This window comes from Hevea brasiliensis, chromosome 6 (assembly GCF_030052815.1).
Source record: "Hevea brasiliensis isolate MT/VB/25A 57/8 chromosome 6, ASM3005281v1, whole genome shotgun sequence".
NCBI lineage: Eukaryota > Viridiplantae > Streptophyta > Magnoliopsida > Malpighiales > Euphorbiaceae > Hevea > Hevea brasiliensis.
Window position 1 is genome coordinate 40,178,082 of NC_079498.1, and position 16,031 is coordinate 40,194,112.

At 33.5% G+C, this 16,031-nt stretch overlaps 1 protein-coding gene and 1 non-coding gene across 3 annotated transcripts; one reads left to right on the top strand and one right to left on the bottom strand.

Moving 5' to 3' along the window:
* Nucleotides 1-4,618: 4,618 nt before the first annotated feature.
* LOC131181058 (small nucleolar RNA R71) lies at nucleotides 4,619-4,725 on the top strand. The gene has a single exon (XR_009149685.1). It is a non-coding gene; the product is annotated as a small nucleolar RNA R71 (small nucleolar RNA).
* Nucleotides 4,726-12,300: 7,575 nt separating this feature from the next.
* Nucleotides 12,301-14,928, bottom strand: LOC110667495 (single-stranded DNA-binding protein, mitochondrial). Of its 2 annotated transcripts, none has more exons than XM_058148557.1 (6): nucleotides 14,599-14,928; nucleotides 14,106-14,287; nucleotides 13,713-13,921; nucleotides 13,491-13,591; nucleotides 12,734-12,877; nucleotides 12,301-12,631 (listed from the first exon to the last, which is right to left on the bottom strand). In XM_058148557.1, the coding sequence occupies exons 1-5, from the start codon at nucleotides 14,669-14,671 to the stop codon at nucleotides 12,762-12,764; spliced, it is 681 nt and encodes a 226-aa protein (XP_058004540.1). In that variant the 5' UTR covers nucleotides 14,672-14,928; the 3' UTR covers nucleotides 12,301-12,631; nucleotides 12,734-12,761. The 2 variants fall into 2 exon arrangements, with proteins under 2 accessions (XP_058004540.1, XP_021684054.1); XM_021828362.2 differs by having other exon boundaries at nucleotides 12,818-12,877; nucleotides 14,599-14,925.
* Between the last annotated feature and the right edge of the window lie 1,103 nt (nucleotides 14,929-16,031).

Consider the following 16,031-nt stretch of genomic DNA (forward strand, 5'->3'; position numbering starts at 1 on the left):
TATGCTTATCATGCCATCTCTTAATTCTTTCCTTGTAAAGCTTGGCATTTTCATAAGCATCCAATCTAAGCTCCTCAAGTTCATTTAGTTGCAACATTCTTTTTTCTCCTGCAGTTTTCAAGTCAAAATTCAGTGTCCTTATAGCCCAATATGCTCTATGCTCTAACTCCAGAGGTAAATGACAAGCTTTCCCATAAACCAATCTAAATGAGGTGGTGCCAATAGGAGTTTTAAAAGCTGTTCTATAGGCCCAAAGAGCATCATCTAACTTTAGTGACCAATCTTTCCTTGAACTATTCACTATTTTTTCAAGAATTCTTTTCAGCTCTCTATTTGAGATCTCCACTTGACCACTAGTTTGTGGATGGTAGGGTGTTGCAACCTTATGCTTCACTCCATATTTTTGTAATAATCTTTCAAATTGATGGTTGCAAAAATGAGAACCTCCATCACTTATAATGGCACGTCGAGTTCCAAATCTTGTGAAAATGAACTTTTTAAGGAATTTAATCACAACTCTAACATCATTAGTTGGAGATGGTATAGCTTCAACCCATTTACTCACATAATCTACTCCAACTAAAATGTATTTGTGTCCAAAGGATGGTGGAAAAGGTCCCATGAAATCAATGCCCCACACATCAAATAGTTCAACTTCCAATATATTTTGGAGGGGCATTTCATCTCTCTTCGAGATATTACCCATCCTTTGACACCTATCACATGCATTTACAAACTTCCTCACATCCTTAAACATGTGTGGCCAGAAGAACCCTGCTTGAAGAACTTTTTCTGCAGTCTTTGTCACACTCATATGACCCCTATAAAGTGAAGAATGGCAATCTTTAATAACATTCCCTATCTCCTCATCAGCTAAACATCTTCTAATCAGCCCATCTCCACATCTCTTGAACAAAAATGGCTCTTCCCAATCATAATCCTTTACATCAAAAAGAAATTTCTTCTTTTGCTGCCATGTTAGGTCAGGTGGGAGGATTCCGCACACTAGATAGTTCACAAAATCTGCATACCAAGGAATTTTTGCATTCATGATTACTAACAGTTGTTCATCAGGGAAATAATCATCTATTGGGGGTTCTTTTCCTAAATTTTCTCCTTGTTCTTCCCTCAATCTAGATAGATGATCTGCTACCACATTTTCTACTCCTTTCTTGTCTTTAATTTCCAAGTCAAACTCTTGAAGGAGTAGCACCCACCTTATCAATCTAGGTTTAGCCTCTTTTTTCTGAAGGAGATACTTGATAGCTGCATGATCCGTGTACACTATTACCTTTGCCCCACAAGATAGGACCTGAATTTGTCTACTGCAAATACCACTGCCAAAAACTCTTTCTCTGTAGTAGAGTAATTTATTTGAGCATCATCTAATGTCCTACTTGCATAGTATATCGCATACACCTTCTTATCTCTCCTTTGTCCCAAAACAGCCCCAATGGCATAATCACTAACATCGCACATTAACTCAAAAGGTAGTGACCAATCGGGTGGCTGCATAATAGGAGCAGATATCAAAGCTTCCTTTATCCTGCAAAAAGCATTCATACAATTAGTATCAAAATGGAATTCCACATCTTTACTCAATAAATTGGTCAGAGGTTTAGAAATTTTAGAGAAATCCTTGATGAATCTCCTGTAAAATCCAGCATGCCCCAAGAAACTCCTCACTCCTTTCACAGATGTTGGGGGTGGCATTTTCTCAATAATTTCTACCTTTGCTTTATCCACCTCAATACCCCTGTTTGACACAAGATGTCCCAAAATAATTCCTTCTTGTACCATAAAATGGCACTTTTCCCAATTCAAAACTAAATTGAACTCTTCACATCTCTACAAAACCTTAGACAAGTTAGATAAGCATTCATCAAAAGATTTACCATATACAGAAAAATCATCCATGAACACTTCCATAATATCCTCAATCATGTCAGAAAATATGGACATCATACATCTTTGAAATGTAGCAGGGGCATTACATAGTCCAAATGGCATCCTTCGATATGCAAAGGTACCATAAGGACATTTGAAGGTAGTTTTATGCTGATCATCTGGGTGAATAGGGATCTGAAAGAACCCTGAATAGCCATCCAAATAGCAAAAATAAGAATGATGAGCTAGTCTCTCAAGCATTTGATCTATAAATGGTAATGGAAAATGGTCCTTTCTGGTTGCATTATTCAATTTCCTATAGTCTATACACATTCTCCATCCGATTCTGATCCTTGTAGGTATTAGTTCATCATTTTCATTTTTCACTACTGTGATGCCCCCTTTCTTAGGTACAACATGAACTGGAATTACCCAATTGCTGTCGGAAATAGGGTAAATGATACCTGCATCAAGCAATTTCAAGATCTCCTTTTTCACAACCTCTTTCATATTTGGATTCAATCTCCTTTGTGATTCTCGAGAGGCTTTATGATCATTTTCCAACAAAATTCTATGCATGCACACAGAAGGATGTATTCCTTTAATATCATCAATGGTATAACCAATTATCCTTCTATGCTTTCTAAGAACTCTCAATAATTTTTCAACCTCACAATCAGTCAATTTAGCACTAACAATCACAGGATATGTAGAATCTTGACCTAGAAAAGCATACCTGAGATTTGTTGGAAGAGGTTTCAACTCTACCTTAGGTGCTTCACTTTTCTCAAGCTTTGATGATGAAGTTGTTTCTTGCTTCAAGTTCCCAATCTTTTCAATATCAGCCATAGGCAAAGGTGGATTTCCTTCCAAAATTGTAGCATATTCTGCAGCTTCTTCTATCTCAACCCCTTTTCTGATGTTATGAACCAAACAAGCTTCTAAGGGATCTTTAGGATGTTGCTTTTTAAACACTTCTCTAACCTCTTCATCTATCATATCAACTCTCAAGCATGAGTTTGAATCATCTTTCTTTTTCATTGCTTAAAACAAATTAAATTCAACTTTCTCTTCCCCAACTTCTAATGTAAGTCTCCCATTTTTTACATCAATCACAGCTCCAGCAGTAGCAAGGAAAGGTTTACCAAGAATAATAGGAATGTGTACATCCTCCTCCATCTCCAATACCACAAAATCCACTGGTATGAAAAATTTTCCAACTTTCAGAGGAACATTCTCAACTACCCCAATTGGAAATTTAATAGACCTATCTGCTAACTGTAGTGATATGCTAATAGGCTTCATTTCTCCAATCTTCATTTTCTCATAGATAGATAATGGCATCAGACTAACACTGGCTCCAAGATCACATAAAGCCTTATCTATACTGATATCCCCAATGTGACATGGTATGGAGAAACTTCCAGGATCTTTCAGTTTGGGTGGAAGCTTATTTTGCAAAATAGCACTGCTTTCTTCCGTGAGAGCTACAGTCTCAAATTCCTCCAATTTCTTCTTGTTAGATAAAATCTCCTTCAAAAATTTAGCATAAGAAGGCATTTGTGCTAAAGCATCAGTGAAAGGAATAGTCACATGCAAAGACTTCAATACCTCCAAGAACTTCCCAAATTGTTTATCTAATTTTGCTTTCTGGAACCTTTGTGGAAATGGTAAAGGTGGCATGTAAGCTTTAGGTGCAACATATTTTGGTTCTTCTTCTTTGCTCTCCTTCTCCTTACTTCCTTTTTCTTCCACTGAATTTTCTTTCTCAGCTCCAATTCTAACTTCAGCTTCAGTTTGTTTATCTCCTTCTCTGTTTTTCTCTTCTTCAATTTTCTCTTCAATCTTTTTATCTCCATTCTCCAATATTCTTCCACTCCTCAATGTAATAGCCTTGCAATGCTCCCTTGAATTTTCTGGCTGGCTAGGGAGCTTCCCAAATGCTTTGTTACTTGAAGAGCTAGCTTGTTAAGCTATTTGATTCTCTAACATCTTGTTGTGTGTTGCCATTTGATCCACTTTAGATGCTAATTGAGAAATCATTTCTTGTTGACTTTGGTGGCTCACAAGTAGAGTTTCAATCATAGATTCCAATCTAGCTTTCTTGTCTAGTTGTGCTTGTTGTGGTAGAGGTGGAGCATGTGCATTTTGAGGTTTAGAAATTCCAGGAGGAGGACCTCTATTCTGCTGAAAATTCTGATGTTGTTGATATCCAGAAGGTTTCTGAAAATTCTGATTTTGCCCTTGTCTACCTCCCCAAGAGAAATTGGGGTGGTTTCTCCATGCTGGATCATAAGTTGCAGAAAATGAGTTACCACCTGGTCTTTGATTGTAGTTCCCCACGTAATCCACTTGCTCACTTGAAAAATCTTGATTAAGTGCAGAAAAATCTACTGCACAATTGACATTTGCAGCTCCAACTTCTACTGAATTACTAGAACCTCCGGCTGAAGAATCTACTTTCATGCTTAGCTTGTCCATCTTCCTTGTCAAAGCATCAAACTTAGCATTTATCATATTCATAGCATCAATCTCAAACATACCAGCTGGTTTCTTGATTTCATTCCTCTCACAACTCCATTGGTAGTTGTTATAAGCAATTTTATCAAGAGCAGAAAAAGCTTCTTCTTCAGATTTCTCCATAAGATCACCTCCAGAAGATGCATCAATTGTACTTCTAATGGCTGGTGAAACTCCATTGTAAAAGTGTTGAACAAGCATCCACTTAGGAATCCCATGATGTGGACATCTCCTTTGCAAATCCTTGTACCTCTCCCATGCTTCATACAAGCTCTCATCATCTCTAGGTTTGAAAGAAGTTAGCTCATTTCTTAACTTAGCTGTCTTGCTTGGTGGAAAATATTGAGCTAAAAATGCTTGAGAAAGTTCATCCCATGTTGTGATAGAACCCGGTGGCAAAGAATGTAACCACTCTCTAACTCGGTCCTTCAGAGAAAAAGGAAATAATCTGAGTCGAATTGCATCATCAGAAACTCCATTTATCTTCAACATATCACTAATCTCAAGAAAGTGTGCTAGATGCACATGTGGACTTTCACTTGGATTTCCTCCAAATTGTGATTGTTGCACCATCTGACAGTCTGAGCTTGATTCAAAATTATTAGCTTCTACCCTTGGTCTTGTGATACTTGGCATGAAATCTCCAATGTTAGGATAGGCATGATCCTTCACAGAGCGGTTGTTATTGTTGTTGTTGGCCATTTCTTCTTGTAATTCCTCTTGCTCTTGTGCTCTTTCTTATTGTTGTTGAGCTTTAATTTCAGCTTTTCTCCTCTTAGACTCTGCTCTTAAAGCTTTTGCTGTCTTTTCTATTTCTGGGTCAAAGAATAGATTGATTTCTTCACTTTTTGTCCTTCTCATAAAATAAAGCACCTGAAAAACAAAATAAACAAATTCTCAAAGAAAAATGGTAAAAAGAAAATAAAATAAAATGCCCAAATTAACCAAACAAACAATTATTCAATATCAAACAAAAATCAAATCCCCGGCAACGGCGCCAAAAACTTGGTGGTACTTATCCGCAAGTATACGGGTCGTCTCAAGTAATAAAGTGATGAATCAAGTATCGTTCCCATGAGGATTTGCTGTTTGATTACTAAACTATGAATGAAGCGATTATTTGGGCTAATGATTAATGAATAAATGGTAAATGTAAATGAGCAAGGTAAATTGATTAATCTAATTGGAATGGGTAAAAAGGGCAAACAAATAAATTCTAATTCTAGTTCGTAATTAAACTAAATTAACAATGGGTAATTTAAATGAAAGTCTAATTATGGTAAAAGTGATTCCAGAGTTGGGGTTTATGCATAAATTAATTGGGATTTGTCTTGGGCATTCCAATTTTAGGGAAAAATAGAGTTTGAAGGAAATTGATTCTAAATTTCTTTGATATCTTTTTCAAGCAAACCAAAGTGTATTCTAAAATAACCAAACCTACTTTCGTATGATATTTGATTACTTTAAAACCCATTAAGTTTTGTAACCAATAATTAATTCCTCTTAAAATCCTAGTTTATTTCTAAATCTAGGTGATTTTAAATTCCAATCCTTGATTATCTATCAATGACTTTCACCTTTCGGTCCTTCAATCAAAGATTAACACAATACCCAATGGGTACAAACATTAGGCAAGTAAATCAAGCACACAAGGAAGGAATTAAAACTCATATTTATGTAAAATAAGGAAATACCCAGTCCAAATCCACAAATTAATCTAAAACATATTTTCCAACTCTGAAATCTAAAGAGTTTACTCACTCATGATGGTATTTACAAGAAATATTGATGGAAAAGTAAAGAAAAACATGATAAGAGGACTAAAATAGAAAAACCCAGGTAGAAGAACCAAAATCTCTGGTTTCTGGAGCTCCAAAACTGGTGCAGCAGCTCCTCCCCAAGAGAGAATGGCGTCTCCTCTCTCTCTCTCTATTAAATTTTCTTTCCTTTTTGTCTTTCCTCTCTTTCCTCTTGTGGCAAAAATAAGGAAATGATGAATTTATATGGTCCCTAAAAATTGCCCTAAAAGTAAATAAGAGCCAAGGAATGGATAGGAAATGAGGTGTAAAATTATCCAAGTCAGCAGCACTATTCACGTTCTGGGCAGTCTGCTTAGGGTTCGGCTTAACCCTAAGCAGCTTCTTAGTAAATTTCAGCCTCTGGTCGTACTGTCTGCTTAAGGTTAAGCAGACCTTCAGCAAATCTCGGCAGACTTAGAGTAAAATAGACTTTTCTACTCATGCTTGACTTGTGCTGCACCTTAAGCACTGCCGCTTTACCCTAAGCAGGATCTTAAGTAAAAACTCAAGCAAATTTCGGCTAACTTGCTCTTTCAATGCTTGATTTTTTCAACTTTCCTCTATGCTTGAAGAACTCCAAATTTCTTCAAATCACTTCCTAATGCACTCATTGATCTTCGATTTGCCACAAAATCCTATCAAAAACAACAAAATTACAAAAATCAAATATAAAGTATCTAAAGTTAACAAATAAGCTAAAATAAAGCTAAAAACATAAAATATACTAAAATATAAGGGCAAAATGGATGCAAAACTACCCTAAAATGCCTATATGAAATGAGTATAACAAACATATTATGGACACATGTAGTTTGGCTTTGTAGGTGACCATAAGCCATAAGAATGTATGGCTTTGATTCTGATTTGGAGATTATCTAAGAATCGGAATTATATTAAACTTTGATATAATTTCATATTGATTTTTTGATATTTTGTTTTTAATTTAGTTATGTTCTTGGTATTTCAATTATAGTTTGATTTGATTAGATTTCAATCCTTCAAATAATTTTATGTGATTATTATCATTAAACTTATATATAAATTACATTAAGTTTTAAAGTTAAAGTTAATTAATTATTCATATACAATATATCATATATAATATACTTTTTAATTATATAAATTTTAACCATTGTGGGATATAAATAATTAAGGATTAAATATATATATATATATATATATATATATATATATATATATATATATATATATATATATATATATATCTTTGTGTGTGTTAAAATATTTGTAATTAAAAATTATAATGCAATTTAATATATTTATAATTAAAACTTAGAAGAAAAGATAAAAGAATGAAATTTAAAATTGATTTTTATATAGCCTATAATTACAAAATATAATCTTAATTATAAATATATATAATCATATTAAAAGTATATAATATATTTAGAAAATATAAAAGAATGCATACATAAAATCAGTTTTTATTTTAGTCAATAAAATTGTTAAATAATTTTCGAATTGGGCTCATTTATGTATAAATAATTATTAAACATTAAGAAGGTGCAATTTTTAACAGTAAAAAATTCAGTCATCATTTTAATTTTGTTAACAAATTTTACGAATTTAACATTATCTAAGAAAAATTTATGGTTGTATAATAAATTTTATGTGAAATAGAATAATAAGTTAAAGTTATATTATATATGCCATTATGAAGCGACTCCAAATTCGAATTCTCTTTGAATTTTAATTATCATTGACAATTAATTATATAAAATTAATTTTCAAATAAATTAATTTTCAAATAAATTAATTATATCTAATAAATTTTATATTAATTAATTAAGTTAATAGCATTTTTTTAATTAATCAAGTTAATAGCATTTTTAAAAGAAGAGAAATGTTTGAAATTTTTTTTATTATTAAGAATTTTAATTTAATTACAATTTTTATAGCATTAGAATTCCAATACTTTAGGATTTTATTTTTTTATTTATTTAAATAGTGATAGTATTTATAAATAGTAATCTTATAAGTATAATAAGAACATATTTATCCATTCAAAAATTTGCTCTATCATTCACACATTTTTATATATTATAAATAATAATGAATCCGATCAATAATTTTATTTATTTTGTTCTCTGAATTCTAAAAATAAGTGTTTTACAATTTTCTAAGATTTTAAATTTATTAAATATTTAATTGGACAAGATTTAATTCTCCAAATGGAGGTATAAGAAAGACTTAACAAGGAGAGAGATGTAAGGTGAAGAAGAACAAAGTTAGGGGGTAAATTGTCTTAGTATGGTTTTTTTTTTTTTTCTTTTTTTCTTTTTTTTTTTTTTTAAGTATGGACTTCAAAGTGAGATTTTGAAGATCATGCAGACAGCGCTACAATAGTAGAGTTTTTCGAGAATACGCTGGATAGGGGTAGTGGCTTGCTGGTAATATTCTGCCCTCCTCATGGGTGAACTTTTAGCTCGAGCCTTCAAATCTAATTCCACCGGAGGAGAGAGAATCGACGCAAAAAAGACAACGGATTTAGGCACAATTTCAGCTAAAATGGGCCATCGAACGGACAAATCCAAGATCGTCATTGTGTTCCTTGTGGCTCAATATTTTTTTGAAACCAACATTTTCAACGCTGGATGATATGGAAAGTCGATATTTAATTAGTTGATTTATGACGAATGGAGAGGAATCTCACAAATGAAGTTGATATTCTTGACCAATAGTCTCTGGGCATTTGAGAACTACATTCAGATTGATGATATGCCCCTACTGATCAAAAAATGAAATAATCAAATGAGTTGTTCTTACAAGCGACTGGAAATCAAAAGAACCACTGCAGAATCGGTAGTGTATGTGAAGTCGAAATTCACGTTTTGTTGTTGTGTATGCTGGGATTGATGATGAAGTTTTAAATTAAATGATATAACATATAAAATATAGTATCATAATATTTTTTTAGAAAAAAAAGGGAATAAAACGAAGGACGTGGGATTCTAACTTGAATAAGTGAGGAAGTTGCACATGCTTATATATGGTTTCGCCTTAGCCTTTACTATAGTCTTTTATCTAATTATTTTTTTACACTAAATGGGTTAGACAAGCTATTAAATGAGTTAATCTGTTAACCTGATCTGTTTATTATACGATTTTATACTTATTACAAGGATCATGTCATATTTTTGTTGAAAGTTTATGACATCATTATGTGTCCAGGTTGGGTGTAATCATGTCGTGTAAGAATGAGACACGACCCGTTTAGACTAAACACAATATGACACAAATTGCCAGCCCTAGAGACGTTTAGAGTTACGGGATCTATTGCTAGAGATGATACAAGAAAGAAGCCCACCGATGACAATTTTTGTGTAAGGTCTTCACATTCAAAATTTAGGTAGGGTGGCATTCCCTAACCAAAGTGCTGGAAATTATATAGTAGACACTTTCTGAAGAAGATGAAGCAAGAATAAACAACAATAAAAGTCCACACTAAACAAGGAATGACTGCAAAGTAGAATGCCTAACTTCTATGATCAAGGTTGGATTACCGTGCTCCATGGAGTCTCCTCACAACATAATGCACACAAGTGGTGCAGTCAATGAGCTCCACTCAATAAAAGACAAGTTCATAAAAAGGAGACTGTTGTCTATGCATAGGAGCAGGTATTGTTTAGTTCTAACATTAAATATCACACAAGTCGATGTGTACTCAATGTAAATTGATATATATATATATATATATATATATATATATATATATATATATATATATATTGTTAGAATTATGACTCAAAATTTTAGTGGGATTTGGAGAGAGACCTTTTTTATATAGAGTAGAACTCTTATTTTAATATTATTCTTAAATAGAGTTAGACTCCTAATCAGATTAGGATTGAAGCAATTAACACTATAAATATGAGAATAATAGAAATGTTATTTAGCTTCGCCCATAGAGAGTGATTTTGCTCATGGAGAGTAGTTTTCAACCCATAGGGTGGGGTTGTCACCTATTGTAAAGAGAGGCTTTGTCAATTGCTGAGAATTTAACTTTGCCCATTGATGAGAGGCTTTTGCCCACCGTAGTCTCATGGAGGAAAAAAGGTTCCGGCCTAAGATGAAAAACAGAACATAATACAAGAGAAAGAAATTATTTTTCATTATAGTTGAAAGTATCCTTTGTGATGTAACAATTAAAATAGTAAATATATTGAGTTATATCTAGAGGAGATGACTAACTTACGCATTTACTATGAGTAGTTTTGTAGTGTGAGTTATCTTGGGTATAATTAGGTTTATAGATAGTATAGTTTTGAGCTTAAAATGATTGATTACTTATTGATAATAGTGAAAAATGTCATACTCATGGATATAGCCCTATGTGAAGAGGGCGAACCACGTAAATATTAGTATTTTGTGTGTTTACTTTATTTATTTGCACTTTGAACGCTTCTGCAGTGCACTACAAATTGGTATTAGAGCATGGGGATGATATTGACGAGTTTGGTTGAAAGTAAAGCTACTGCGACATATAGAAACTCACTCATGTAACAATGGTGATAGTGGAGAGTTGAACTTAAGGTGGAGCTCTTAATGTGAAATCGAGATGATTGATGACGCGAAGATTTTTAAAAGAAAAAAGCAAGTTACACGCAAGATGAAAATTGAAGAATGGAGATTTAAAGGGTTCGAGCTCAAGTATAGAGATTTGATGATTTGATGACACCTAAGATTTTAATGTATGCAAATGGAGATTGTTAGAATTATGACTCAAAATCATAGTAGAATTAGGAGAAAGACATTTTCCTATATAGAGTAAAACTCTTATTTTAGTATTATTCCTAAATAGAGTTGAACTTTTAATCAGATTAAGATTGAGGAAATTAACAACATAAATACGAAAATAATGGAAAGGTTATTTAGTTTTTCCCATAGAGAATGGCTTTACTCATGGAGAGTAATTTTCAGCTCACGGAGTGGTGCTGTCACTTATTGTAGAATGTGGCATTGCTAATTACTGATGATTTGACTTTGCCCATTAATAATGAGCTTTTGCCCATTGCAGTCTCATGGAGGAAAAGAGACTTTGATTTAAAATGGAGAAATAATATAATCCAAGAGGAAGGGATTATTGTCTATTATAGTTGAAGAGACCTTTTGTAGTGTAGCAGTTAAAATAATAAATATATTGAGTTATGTCTAAAGAAAATTGAGAGGACTAGCTAATGTATTTACTATGAGTAGTTTTATAGTATGAGTTAGCTTGAGTGTAATTCGGTTTATGGATAATATAATTTTAAGCTTGTAATGATCGATTATTTATTGATAATAGTGAAAAATAGTATATCCGTAAATGTAGCCCTATGTGAAAAAGATAAATCACGTAAATATTAGTGTTTTGTGTATTTGCTTTATTTTTTTGCAATTTAAATGCTTCCACAGTGTACAACATATACATTATGTTTACCAAATTTAAGACAACTGTTTGGCAACAGAAAAAGGTCAATTAAGTAAAATTTTCAGTCTTAGGAATAATCTTTACATCTACATTAAAATTATAATGTTAAAAAAGAAAAAAAGAGACATGAATAAGTTGCATTTAGTTCCAACATGAATGCCCTTCCTTTAATTTGACCAGAGAAGTGAAAGCATTCTGTGATCACTATACTAAATGAAGAGGGAAAAAAGACACTTCCAACAAAATTATTTAAATGAACACATAATAGCATGGAAGGACAATTGGATTGTAGTTGCAACTAGGATGAAGGAAAAAGCTAAATAAGCACATGTACATCAAAATAGATGGAAAGCCCTTAGCACCTGTCATTTTTTTCCATGGTTCATAACAATTTTTAGACGAGATATGTTTCTATTTTGCAGTTGTTACATGATTATGTGTTTCCTAAGAGGAAGTTTCACCAAAGCTGGAAGAATGGAAGTGACTGCAAAAAGTTAATGTCGTTGCTGATATTTGTCATTTGTAGGATGGCTTTGCTGTCTATAGGTAGAAGTATAAACAGAGCTAAGATGTAGTCTTCAAATGCTCAGCTGGAATGTAATGGAACTATCTTTAATGCAAATAATTAACTAAAAATATATCCTAAAAGGTACACTCCAACAGTTGGAATTTGAGTTCAACTTAAAAATCTCAGATTCAAGTCCTAATACAGAGGGATTTATCGAGTGAAGAAGAAGTATTTCCCTATTGTGTTGCCTAACATTAAAAAAAAAAGGGGTATACACCAGCACCTGCATGCACACAGATGATCATGATAGAGAAAAGACATGCTAAACAACCAGATTGTGGATAGGAAGTCGGGAACACTGAAATAATTAAACCAATTTGTCACACTACTTAAACAATATCTATTTCTTACAAAAGTCTAGCTGGTCCTGCTTTCTGAGACTCAGATTTCTGCAATGCACCAGCTTTCAGTTAAACAATCCCTCTCCTGCAAAGAAACGTAAACATGTTTACAAGATTAAGGACATGAAAAGCATGAAATAGTATTTCACTCAAAGGTAACTTTAAATTGGAAGTGCTAATACTCAACAATATGTTGTAGCCATACTAAGTTGTCCTTAATATGCAAGTGCTTCATTGTGTGTTGTATCATCTTTAAGAAAACAAAACTTACGTAGATCCTCAAATGAAATATCACTGGTGACTTTTCCACTTGTTACAAGGCGAATTTTCCCTGCAAGGGGTAAATGACAGGGCCACACATGTGACGATAGAAGTGTACAATGTGATTATAAATACAAATATTGTTAAAAGAATTTTCAATCGAAGACCATTCACATAACCATGCAACACTTTCTAGAGACTGAAAGTCATTTCCATATCCTCATTCTTCCAAATCCATTTCCACATGGGAGGGAAAACATACAGAGAGAGAGAGAGAGAGAGAGAGAGAGAGAGAGAGAGAGAGAGAGAGAGAAGAGATAAGAAAAAGCTATGCAGTTAGAAATCCCTGAGTAACGACATGAATGTCAAATAAGCACAATTTTGTTTTCATTTAATAAACAGTACAAGTAAAAATGATGTAATTTACACCAGAAAAGCAAGGTTGAGAAAAGATCAGATCATCAGAAACTACATAAAGGCCATATCATCCACCTCTGCATTTAACATTGATAATATTCAAAAGCAAAGGTCTATGATATTGTCAACAAACAACACGAAAAAATTTTCCCAATATAACTAAAAAATTATTCAACACTATCCAAAACCTTTAAAAGAAGAACACCCATGAGTAAAAGTGAGGAAAAACAACAAAGCAGTTAAGCAGGATACATATAGAAACATACCATCACGACGAACACAAATCTCCGGAATGTTTTTAACTTCACCACTGATACTATCATTGTAAACTCTAGTTTCAATGTCACCCTCAACATAAACAGAGGAACTGCAAACAAAGATCCATTCATGAGACAACAAGACAACCTAAGCAAAAACTTCTCTCTCTCTCTCTCTCTCTCTCTCTCTCAAGCACAGTAAATTAGTTTATTTAATAAATGAATATATACTTTTTGGCAAGTTGTTGAACAGCATAAGCCCCAAGCATCTCATTATGCACAGCAATTCGATGCCACTGAGCAGGTTTTGGCAAGTCTTTTGCTCCTACAATTCTTTGGTCAAACATGCCACCTGTTCCAACAGTAAATATGGTTACAGTTCGGCCATTCCTCAAGATCTTCTGCACTGGAGCTTGCCCAACTTTACCACAGATGATCGCCTGTGTAAAATCACTACAAGTATTAGACAGGAACAGTGAAAGATACAGGATAATACAAGTCCATTACCTACAATTTAACCTTTTGAGAAATCAGTTCTATTTAACACTCAATGTACAGTGGGAATCTATATTGTCCAGAAGGGCAGAGTTAATATTCAGTCATTGAAGATTTGACATCAAATACCTTGTGGACACCACGAAATCCCCAACCTTTCCGGGGATCCACACCTTGGAGCTGTAACTCTGGCTTTTCACTAAGAAAATCATCAAACTCCTCGTCCAATTCATCATCCTTCCGACCACCATTGTCCCCATTGGACGACACAGTTGAGTAACATGACCTCAAGCTTCGTTGCAAACCCATCACTACAATCACACAAAAAATCCACTTCAAGTCATTCATCCTAAGACACCCATTTCACAATATTCCTAAAAAAAAAGGGCATTTTACTTATAAATTTTCTAATGTTCACCATCTATTCGATAAAATTTCTCTAAGAATAAAAATGACCAATATTTCTTGCAGCCAAAATATTGATCATTATCCCAAGTGGTTTTTGAATAAAACCCTTATTTGGGGCATATATATATATATTAAACCACAAATTCACCCACACGTTAAATAAAAACATAAATACACAAGTAAACACATAAATATAAAGAAGGAGAAAGATGACCTGGAGGAGAGCTGCGCGTGGTAGGACAAGAGGCTCTTAACAACTTAGTGAATCTTGCAGCGAGTGAAATCATTTTCAGCGGTATAACTTACTGAATCACCGGTTTATGCACAGCAGAGGAGTGTAGGCGGGTGCGCGGTAGAGGAAGAAATAGAGATTGTGAGAAAGAACAAGAACAGTAGAAAGGAAGCTGAAGAGAAGGAAACAAAGAATGAGCGGCTAAGCCCACGGCGGCCCAAAATGAAACGGGGGAAATGGTACAAGGCGTACAGAACTCCGAAATAGATGCACAGGCAGTTTTGCAATAGCATCTCTTGGATGGCCCCTATAAAAATTAATAGGGAAAAGCACATTCAAACACTTCATAGTTTACTCGTTTTATTGAAAAAGGCATGAGGTTTTTTTTTTTTTTTTTTTTCTACTTAAGAGTTTAAAGTATAATGTCGCTAACACTTAAGGGATAAAACTAATTAGTGACATTAAATATGTGCTGATATGGCGATAATGTAATTGACGTAACAATGATATGGCAATGTGGCATTGGATGTGGTGTTGATGTGGCAATTTTAACGTTACTATTTATTTTTTAGACCTAAGTGTAAAATGTTGAAAAGGAAAGGTCTTTTAAGTGTAAAAAAAAAAAAAAGTTCATACCTTAAATGCTAAAAGTTCGAAAGTATATGATATTTAGATATAATTTCTTCTTTGATTTATAAATAAGTCTTTATATTTTAACAAATATGTCTTTAAATAGTATCATTATTTCTAATCCTTTGTCTCTCTCTCTCTCTCTCTCTCTCTCTCTCTCTCTCTCTATGTCATTCGACCTTTTTGTCTTCTTATTTGGATCTCTCTCCCTTTCTCTCCCTCTCTCCATCTCTGTCTCCCTTTGTCCATATTTTTTGCCCTCTCTCCCTTCCTATTTGGGTCACGATCCCATCTCTCTCTCCCTCTCTCCATTTCTATCTTATTCTATCTATCTTTCTATTCCTCTTTCCCTTTTATCTCTCCTCATTTTCATCTCTCTTTCTTGTGTTTCTCTCATAGTCTCTCTTTTGTCTATCTCTTTTTATATCTCAAAGATATTTCTAATCATCCACTTAAATATCGTCTACTTTAAAACTTTTAGCATCAAAGGCATGATCTTTCTTTTTTTGGCACTTAAGAGACCTGTGCTTTTGAACCTTTTGCACTTAAGTCCTAAAAATAATAATGGAATAAAAATTGCTAACTTGGCACTGATGTCAGTGCCACGTCAAATGCCATGTCAACATGTTAATGCCATGTCAATGCTATATTAGTGCCATGTCAGCACATGTTTAATGCCGTTAGTCATTCTGTCCCTTAGGTATTAATGACGTTATACCTTAGGCCCTTAAGTGCACAAAAAAAAAACACAGGCCTCTTTCAATAGACACATAAACCATAGAGTA

Bases quoted from the DNA above. Each gene is read 5' to 3' on its own strand.
- LOC110667495 (XM_058148557.1), bottom strand. From the start codon at position 14,671: ATGATTTCACTCGCTGCAAGATTCACTAAGTTGTTAAGAGCCTCTTGT. The intron at 14,288-14,598 runs GTCATCTTTCTC...GTGTGATTGTAG, and splicing joins CACGCGCAGCTCTCCTCCAG to TGATGGGTTTGCAACGAAGC. The intron at 13,922-14,105 runs GTATTTGATGTC...GATTTTACACAG, and splicing joins GATTTCGTGGTGTCCACAAG to GCGATCATCTGTGGTAAAGT.